Genomic DNA, 10,282 nt, shown 5'->3' with positions numbered 1-10,282 from the left:
GTTGGAACTAGATGATCTTTAAGGTCCTTTCCAACCGAAACCATTCTATGATTCCATGAACTAATGTTTTGGGTCTCTCTGAAGATTTTCAAGACCCACCTGGATGCAGTCCTGAGTAATGTACTCTAGGCAATCCTGCTTTAGCAGGGGAGTTGGACTAGATGATCTCTAGAGGTCCCTTCCAACTCTGAAAATTCCATGATTCCATGCGTCTATGAAGAGAAGCAGGGGTTAGGACCCTGTCCCTAGGCAGACATGGTTTGGGACCCCTGGGTGCCACCATGTTAGGAGCTTAGGGAGCACCACTGCTAGAAGAACCACGCACAAGCTCAGAAACAGCCCACTGAAAGGGACCGTAAAAGAGGAGGGCGAAGACCTTGGTTAAATTCAGCAGTTAATCTTCCCTTATTGTATCTGTCTTTAAGAAAAATAACAGATATTGCATGCAAAAATTGCTGTTCAGAAGCTGCTCAAACCCAAATACATATGGAATTGTGCTAAGTGGTTGCATTTTTTCTCATGTTAAGGCAGCATATCTCATATATGTTAAAAGTGGCAGTAAAGAACAAAGCGGACCAAACTGCTCACTGTCTGGCAGACAACTTTATAGACAGAAAGTTGTACTGGTCATGACAAAAACTAATTTTTTCAGATACTCTTTTGAGTGTTCTTTTGGGATGAACACAGAGGTGCACACTCATCAGACAACTATGGAATTTTTCTGTCAGAAGAGATCGCAAAATTTTAGCATCATAAAAAGTTTATCTAATAAATGGCCAGGCAGTCAGTGTAAGCACAATAGTGGTATAGTTGGAGAATTTTTCCACTAGTGAAGGTGCTGATTTAAATAAATGGGGACAATAATAATTACAATAAAAATCCCGAACAATAGAAGCAACCTATGGCAGATAGGATTTAACTAAAAAATATACAAAAAAGTTCCTTAACATTAAATTTCACAATCCCATTACCTGCATCTTATTTTTTATTTTGGAGTTCAAATTCATTTTTTCCCCATCACCTGTTGTCAGGATGACTTGCATATTGAACTGTTCAGTGTTTTCCTAAACAGGGTGTTCTTCTTGAGCCATTCAAAGAGAGCTATAAGAAGGGGTGGATCAGGAACACTGACTTGCTGGTGCAAGCAAGTGTTGTTTTGGTTTTTTTTTTTTTTTTTTTAATAGTTCTGTAAGAACGCAAACAGAAAGGTACCTGTTGCCTTTCCAGACTCCTGACTGTATGAAGGATTTGGTTCTCTCTCTCCAGCATCATGAATATACAACTGTATCAACAATCTCTAGCATTTTTTCAAAATTTTTTACTTCACCCCCTATTGTTCAGAATCTTCACACAGCAGGAAAAGGAAACTTAGCTTTAGAGGTGAAAAGACTGTACCTAAGAGAAAATCCAAAATGTGTCATAAACAATACAATATGGCATATTAGTGCCATTATACAGCACTGAGGTGGAACAGCCAGGAATGTCCTTTGACTCTCACCCTCAAATTGCATAGCCAATTAGAAACCTTTTATGTCAAGTTACTTTGATCAAAATCATTTCCCTGCATTAAAACATAACATAATGACTTTTGGTGTGTAGAAGCCTTCAGAATAAGCATCCTGCCTGTTAGCATTTTTACCCTGAGAACAGCATGTCACGAAGTTTAATAGAACAGCCCATGCTGCCGGTATGCATAAATACCTTTCTGTACATAGTTCATTAATTTTTTTGCCATATGTTTCTATGCTATTCCAATGCTGTTAATATTTGGAAATGTCTTCTATTTCTAGAAATATTAACTCAGGTAACAGTAATATTGAATCTACTTTGTAATCCCAGCATACAAACCTATTCTCTCCCCCCAGTGCTTGTTTATTACTGTAAACAGAATCATTCAAGGTAGGAATATTCCATGTTTACCAACAGGCAATATTTATTATTATAACTGAGAACTCTACATACAGTATTGCACAAAATTATAATGGACCAATCAACAAAACCATGTTCCTATGGAACTGCAAATAGCACTTTAACAGAAATTTAACACATTGTGCGTTAGGTGTTTTAGTAAAGTAACAATTTAGAGGATTATGTCACTGGAGCATGAAAGCGCAAACTTTCATCCAAGGCATATACACAAAACACGTGAAAAGGATTGCTATATGTGCCACAGGCCTACAAAAAACCAACAGAACCACCAAACCAATCTCCCCACCCCAAAACAAGTTAAATGCGTAACTACTAGCACTCTTGGCAATCACCAGTGCTACCACATTCAAAGTCTTATCCCCTAGCAAGCAGAGAAACGCAGTCTGAAGAAATCCCCTTAGCTTGGAGTTTTACATGTTAATGCAGCTCTATCACATTAACTGCATTTTTTTGTTTGGCAAGACTGAAAGACTATAAATACACCTAGCCGGTGTATTACCAGTAATTCCTGAATTACTGTATAAAGTAACTGTGTAAAACAGTTGACTGTTGAAGGAAATAGTGTTTTTACATCAAAAGGTGATACAGTATACGACCAAAATTCAAGTATTTAACTATAGGTGGGGAAATTCTGACTTTCTGTTTCTGTGTACTATGTAAAACAGATCAAGAATTGTTATTTCATTTTTATTCTTCCCTCTACACTTGGAAAAAGGTGTAGAGGGAAGAATAAAAATGTAGCTGGAATCCTGCCTCTTCTGCACATTACTATTCCAAAGTTGACAGGCATGTGGGTGCAACAACTGTCCAGATCAATGTAACATCTGGATTTTCAACGTGCCACCTAAATGCTCAGTTCACCCCCATCTCAACACCTTCTTGTCTTTGACTGCAAGATCCCTGTCCCTGTTGTCCCCTGCTTTTTATTTGTACCCTTTTCACCAGATGTTCTGATCAGTTGCCCAGGCAGACACATTATCTTCTCTTCTGCATAAGTAAGCAGGTTAGCTGCACAATGTCATCTTTGGACAATTGGGGAAACACAGAGATGAAAGGATGGGACACTACTTCTCTCATACCAGCTTTTGGGAAGGCGTTTACCCTGCTGCCTAAGTACCAGTGAAGAAGGGCTGAAAAATTTATAAGCTTGAAAAACACTGCTTTACAAAAACAAAATTCTGATTAAGAGCAAGCAAGTTTAAATTCCAAAGAAAAAAATGCCTCCTATAAACATAGTATTTTAATTACTGTCTAGATTTATTTAAAACAATTATGAAATACTAGGGCTTTTGAAATTACACAAGCTTTTTCTCCTGTTACCAAGTTAACTTCAAGACAGAAGTAAATTGTTAAGTTACCATAAGCTTTGGTGAAAAACCCTGGTACGTACAGGTACAAAACAGAGTTGAAGCTGTAACAAAATTAGTCGCAGAGGTGACTACAAAAGAAGTAATGAGAAGTGTGAGATTTCTCTCTCAAAAACAGCGTTCACAGCTTCTGGTGCACAGACAGCATATTCTGTGAACATGGGGGATCAGAATCTGGAGGCAGTTTTACCAACTTTACAATTTAAGCCAAGAAAGGCAAATGACAGAAATGTGAGAAACAAGCCCTGTGTGTACCCTTCTTTAGTACTCCAGTGCCTGAATATATTTCACATTTTTGACAATTACTTTCTAAGCATAGCAGAGACTGTGCCTTCAACAAGAAATGGAACAGAATTAAAATTGGGCTAGCCCATTCTGAAGTACTTCCACAAGCAGTGCTATGGTAGCTTACAGCTATATTAATACATGAACTTCTTTTTGGACTTCCCTGGATTTATGGGAAAATAAACCACCAGAAAACCCACACTTAAAAAGATGAAAGCATCAGAAAACTACAAAAACAAAGCAAGCATCTACATAATCATAGTGAATGCTGAAGCTGAGGACTGTGCCCCTGTGTATACAAATCTTTATAAATAAACACATAAAAATGGTTGGGTATTTTTTTCCCCCCAGATGAAAGCAGAACACATAGGCAATGTATTCTTTCAAAGAGATTTTGGATGGGGAAGTCTAAGTAGAGTGGACAAAGAAAATGACAAAGGAAAAGAACAGTGAGATTTTATTTCCTTGGCATGTAGAAGTACAGAGACGTTACTACAGCGCTTACTGTTCTTACCTTTTGGATCCCAACTCACCACAAATTATAGCATAACTACATCAGTGGTGGAATTTAACACACAATTTACATTTTCAAAATGATTTAACTTTATTTTTCTTAATCATATCCACACCTTATGCAGCCTACGAACCTGAAGAAAATGCATTTGCTTCCAAAAGCCGTAATAGTAAGCATTTTGGTGTGTTCAAAGTCAAAGAAGTAGTCCTGAGGTTTCAAATGTTGAAGCTTTCTCCACAGCCACATGTTCCTTTGATGTTTGGATTATTGAAGACAAATTCACTGGACAGTTTGTCTTCTACATAGTCCATTTCAGTTCCTAGAAGCGTCAGCTGTGCCTTCTTCTCAATAAACACTCTAACCCCTTAAAGACAACAAAGAAAAACACTTAACATACAGCAAAATCATCATTAACTTTGAAATTCTCTTTCAACCAGTAATAAAAAAAATGGAAGCTAAATAGGAAGACTGCCAGTATAACTTTGTTTCCCTGGCCTAGCACAGAGCACTTTCATCACTGTTTGAACTCTACCTATAAAAGTCTAGCAACAGTCTAGAACTTATTTGTGTGTGTACATGAATATATGTATTTTTTGAGGGGGAACAAATCTCAGCTTCAATACTTAATTCCCATGCATTACAGTCAGTAGCCCATTTCCTACTGTTCTTAAAATCTGTGCCTCCAACAAGATACCCACAAACCTCAAAAACCCAAATGTCCCTCTCTCAAAATGATTATTTTTTGCTCTGTAGAGCAAAAATATTAGGTCAACATTAATTATTAGCAATACTGAATCCTATAATAAGGCAAATGCATGAACTTTCAAGGATATCACAACCTTTAATGATTAAGAATTAGTTGTTCATCTCGGGGAACTAGAAAGAGCTCCCTTTTCTAAGTATACAAAGTATCTAGCTCTCTGGAAAGTTACTGAACTTAAAAACTGCCAATCTGATACAAAGGCCCTGGTGAACTGCTTTAGCTGTTCATGAACTACGAAATAATAAAAATAAAAATGCAAAATTGTATCAGTAAACAGCAAGAACAAGAACTCATTAAGTTATAAGAGAGCCTGCTGGAAAGCTGTTTCATCATAGTAGGCACCGAGACAAAATTTTACTAACACATCTCAAGTCTGTGGGCAACTGAGTTGAATCTACACATTTTTGGGGTCAATTTGGACAGTAACTGAAAGTGAAGGCTAAACCTAATGAAAGAGCTTATGGACCTGATCCCTGAAGCTGTCACCTATTACCAGAAAATTTGTGCTGGGATCCAAAGCCACCAGCCCACTGAGTACAGAGCTATACAGAAGTCAAAGCCTTCACTGGAAATAAGTCTAGAAGCAACCAAAACCAAACAGAAACCACAAAGACACACCTCAAATGCTGTTTGGCTTTGGAACTTAAAGTCTCTGACCGGACTGAGGGAAACTGCTTTTATCTTCCCTAAGATTCAACCAGAAAATGCCTTCTGAAAAATGTATTTTCAGCCCTGTAAAGCTGAGGCAAACAGAAGAGGTAACTCCAGAAGCCAGCTGAATTTAGTATCAGGTGCCACTTGCAGAATTAGGTGGCAGCCCTTATCTCACATACTCTTAGTGCAATTTAATAATTTGTTGAAGTTCCAACTAATACCCTGTTAAGGAGAATAAAATTTGTAAGCTGGTCACAGATATTCTGAAGACAGCTTTGCTCTGCCTAGCAGCATAGCTTCTGTAACAGAATAATTGTGATATCTGACACACATTTCTACGCCTTACTTTGAAACCAAATTAAAAGTAATACTCCTGAACATAATATAACAGAATTCAGTAATGCCTAAAAAAAACCCAAACCATCACCATAAAAGCAATTTTAGGAACTTTTAGAAACAGAACAGAAACCAAAATAAACACTATTATGCTTTTGTAAAAATCTGTATCTGACAAAAAGACCACTGACAAGTTTTTAGAAAGACTGGAAAAATGTATAGAACCACACTGGTTGTGACTGGGACAGAGTTAATTTTCTCCAGAATAGCTAATATGGGGCTATGTTTTGGATTTGTACTGAAAACAGTGTTGGTAACACCGGGATGTTTTAGTTACTGCTGAGCAGTGCTTACACACAGTCAAGGCCTTTTCTGCTTTCTCACACTGTCCCACCAGCGCATAGGCTGGAGGTGCACAAAAAGTTGGTACGGGACTCAGCCGGGACAGCTGACCCCAATGGACCAAAGGGATATTCCATACCATATGATGTCATGCTCAGAAACAAAAGCCAGGGGAAGAAGGAGGAAGGGAGGGACATTCTCCCAAGTAACTGTTACGCTGACAGAGCCCTGCTTTCCTGGGGATGGCTGAACACCTGCCTGCCCATGGGAAGCAGTGAATTAATTCCTTGGTTTGCTTTGCATGCGTGCACAGCTTTTACCTTACCTGTTAAACTGTATTTACCTCAACCCATGAGTTTTCTCACTTTTACCCTTCTGATTCTCCCCCTCTACCCCATGGTGGGAGAGGGAATGAGTGGCTGTGTGGGGCTTAGTTGCCAACTAGGGTTAAACCATGACAGGAACTCTAGCAATAGACTATCATGGGATGCTCAATGAAATTATAAGGCAGAAAGCTTAAATACCAGCATGTGAAAACAATTTTTAAAATACTCTTAAATTAAAATCATAGAACCCATTGTTACAAAGCAATGCAAAGGTCAAAAGCACAAAGAGGTTAAAAACAAGTTAGGAATCAATGAAGACTAAGACTAATTAGAGAAGATAATTGGGAATATCCCTTGAAAATAAAATCTTTACTTTGCCAAGCCTTTGTTTAGGTATGCTGATAAAGTATTCCTTTGTACATGCATTGTTCTGTATTATTCTCTAAATATCTGCTATTAGCCACCTCCAGAGACATGCACTAGGCTATCCTGGCGGAGCAGTCTCTGATGCAGAGAATACAAAAGCTGCAGATATTAACTAAACGATTACTTCAAAACAGAAATTAAGGTGACAACGATTCCCCTAACAGAACAGTAGGACCTCTTGCTATAAGTCGTTACTTCAAGTAAGTTCTAACCTGTGCCTTGGCAAACCTGTAATAGGTTATTCTCCCCCTCCCCCCCGCCAGAAGTTTGCTCTGCTGCATCAGAAACTCACCGTCTTGAACTACTTCTTCATCAGAGTCTCCTTTCGATTTTGTATATTCTAATGTGTAAGAAAGTCCATTGCATCCTCTTGTACGAACACCTACTTTCACGCCTACCTACAAAAAAACCACCAAAACAACAAAACCCAACAGCACATTTGTGACTTTTTTAAAAACCTATTCGGGAACACCAAGATAAAAAGTATGCAGAACAACAAAATGCTGACGTTTATTATTCTCCACTGCCTCAAAGCAGAAGTGAATTACTTTAAGGGATTAAGAAGTAACGCTTTTTTTCTTTTTACAAAATTGATGGCCAAGGTAAAAGCAAACATCAGATGTTTGCTACTGTGGATCAAGCCCTAAAGCACGTCAAATTTTTGAAGTAATAAACCGTTGGCACTCCTGTAGGTGCCTGTTCTCAGAAAGACAGTCAGATTTTATAGATGGATATTTTTGTGACTTCAAATTAAAGTTCATTCAGACGCTAATTCAGGTGCTATATTAAGATTATTGACAGCAACACAATTATGAAGCTGTGAGGCCAAAACAAGGGCAGTTACTAGACGTTCACAGAACCCTTGTAATGACATCATTAGAAAACTTACTTCAAACCAAAGTTTGGAAAAACATACTTTGATTTCTTCATTACCTCTATTGCCAGTCTCACTTAAAAAGCAATTCTGTCCTTAAATAAATTATGTTTATTTGCTTACTATTTTAATTAACCTTAAAAGCTGAGTCCATATGTTTGTAACATTCACAGTATCCGACAAGTCTGACAAAAAGAGCATCTGTGTAAATAAAGAACTGAGAACAAATATTAAAGAAACAGAAAACTATTTGTGTACAACAATCTTTCAAAAGTATCTGTACCACCTTCCACACACCAATGCTTCATAACTGAAGAGGAAAATTGTATTGTCTATCTCCATAATCAAAGTTATGATAAAAATGGATCAAAACATATTACTTGTCATCAAGTGGGTTCTCAGACAAACAGCGTTCGATCTTTTCAGGTTAAATACCTTTCTCTACAGCAATTGCTATAAATAATGGGTTGGAAGAAACAAACACATTTTATAGCACCCTTTTTTTTAAGCACCTTTTATGACTGACCAGCTAAGCTGTGGGCTTAGGGCTTCCTTAGGCTGGTTTAAAACATTAGAACAAAGAGTCTAGTTAGTTGTGGATGTGCAGAAGCAAAAGAAACAATGGGCATGTATGAAAGTTAAAAGAGAAATATTCTTCTTGAAATAATACTGACTGCAAAGAAGAAAATCTGATGCTTGTTTTTGTAATAGAAAGCAGGACTCTGTTTTTCTCCAACAAGAAAAGATGACAAGCTCAATCATTTATTTGGAGAAACACTGATTACTTTAAAATTACACTGTCTGGCAAGTTTCCTAAGAATGAGATGTTTTCCAGTGGGCATGAATCTAACTTTATTATTCTATACTGCAGAATTCCTTCAAGAGGTTCATTAATAACGTAAAGTTTCATCAAAATATAGCTCAAAAATATTTTGAAGCTTAACTTTTTTTCAACTTTATCCACCTCAAAAGTAACTGTACAGTGAAATGTCACTACAGTCAGGTATTTCCTGCATTTCATTTCATAAAGAAGTGAAGCCTGATATATAAACAAGCTTATGAATTCCCCTCCAAAAAAGATGCGAACATCTCTAATAAACACGTCAGTGTTTATTTCAAACTTCTAAGTTAGCCAGAAACGCCGTGTGATCATAAGCTGTGCTAATACTTTAGCACATTCTACAGGTTGGCCCTGTTTATACTTACATGCTCGGGTTTATCTTTAAGAAGCTGTTTTATCTTCTGAACAGCTGATGGAGTCTGAAAAACAAAACCATATACATCAATTTGAAACAAGTTTTTTTTTTGTTTATTTGCAGTGAGTGCTTGCACATATTGAAGGGTGTAACATACTTAGTTGCATTATACATACTCTGTGCACTCAAATTTTCTCAGTTTACGTTTGTCTTCTATCTGCGAAGTCCACCTTAGCATCACTCACCTGTCTGTATTGACTAGCCTGTGTTCTACTTGAAGCTGATCTGAAGATACACTGCTGTAAAACAGATGACTGCTGAATCTAATCCATGCAGAACACAATACCTCTTCACTCCCCTCCTCCCCCCCACGCCCCACGAACAGATAGATCAAGAACTTCAGTCCTTAATATCAGGGTGTTTGTGTTTTCTTTTCACCCCACAAAATCACTACCACAATTCAATTAAGTAGTTCCTCTCTCATGAAACTTTTGTCACATACACATTACAGACAAAAATCAATTACGCACAGAAGTGTTTATGGCCTACTACTCGTTTCCCACTAACCTAGAGGGAAGCTCTGACTTTACAGCAGATGAATTCACTGTTCATGTAGATCAAGTTGCAGAAATGCAAGAGCAAAACACAAACATGAAAGTCTCCATAACACGCTTACAAGTTTCTAAGACACCGAGAAAAGGAAAAGCATTAGTAACATTAAGTTCCTACCATGAGCAGACTTAAACACACAAAGCAAACTACAAGCAGATTTACAGTAGAAAACCTTTTCCAATTACCGCTATTAATCTTCATTTGTTACAGAATCACTACTGAACAGGAATTACCTGCTCTGACCAATGACTGAACTATATGCGCTTAATCTGCCCCTGTTCCTGCAGGGAACCGACTGTACTTTCCTCTGCAGTAATCCCTCTCAACAGTACAGCCGCCTCAACACTGCCGCTAGTAGCAAACGCACTACCCCTATTAACCAAAGGACACAAACCCTCCTTGAAAACAACCTACTCGTCAGCTTCTGTAGATAACGCATTTCCTGGTTTGTTTTCGGCTTTTTTTTTTTTTAGAAATAAATATAATTCCCCGGGTGACCGTGCAAAAAGCCGCCTATCCCCATACGAAGGGACCGCACTCATGTTCCCCCCTTCTCCCACCGTCCTGCCCTCCGCGCGGGCCGCGGGGCCTTCTCTCCGCCGGGATTCGCGAGGAGCACCAGCTCCTCCCACAGTAACCTCACGGGGGCGAAGACACC

At 38.2% G+C, this 10,282-nt stretch overlaps 1 protein-coding gene across 1 annotated transcript in view; it reads right to left on the bottom strand.

Moving 5' to 3' along the window:
* Nucleotides 1-3,920: 3,920 nt before the first annotated feature.
* ISCA1 (iron-sulfur cluster assembly 1) overlaps nucleotides 3,921-10,282 on the bottom strand; it is an 8,687-nt gene continuing 2,325 nt past the window's right edge. The window contains exons 2-4 of the mRNA XM_009885858.1: nucleotides 9,023-9,076; nucleotides 7,235-7,340; nucleotides 3,921-4,459 (exon numbers count right to left, since the gene is read on the bottom strand). Of these exons, the coding sequence (XP_009884160.1) occupies nucleotides 4,311-4,459; nucleotides 7,235-7,340; nucleotides 9,023-9,076 (309 nt within the window). The 3' untranslated portion in view covers nucleotides 3,921-4,310. The remainder of the gene's footprint in view (nucleotides 4,460-7,234; nucleotides 7,341-9,022; nucleotides 9,077-10,282) is intronic.

The sequence above is a fragment of the Charadrius vociferus genome, unplaced genomic scaffold (assembly GCF_000708025.1).
Source record: "Charadrius vociferus isolate BGI_N301 unplaced genomic scaffold, ASM70802v2 scaffold235, whole genome shotgun sequence".
In the NCBI taxonomy this organism is placed as follows: domain Eukaryota; kingdom Metazoa; phylum Chordata; class Aves; order Charadriiformes; family Charadriidae; genus Charadrius; species Charadrius vociferus.
The sequence above is the reverse complement of the archived record's forward strand: the minus strand, read 5'-3'. Positions and strand labels throughout refer to the sequence as shown.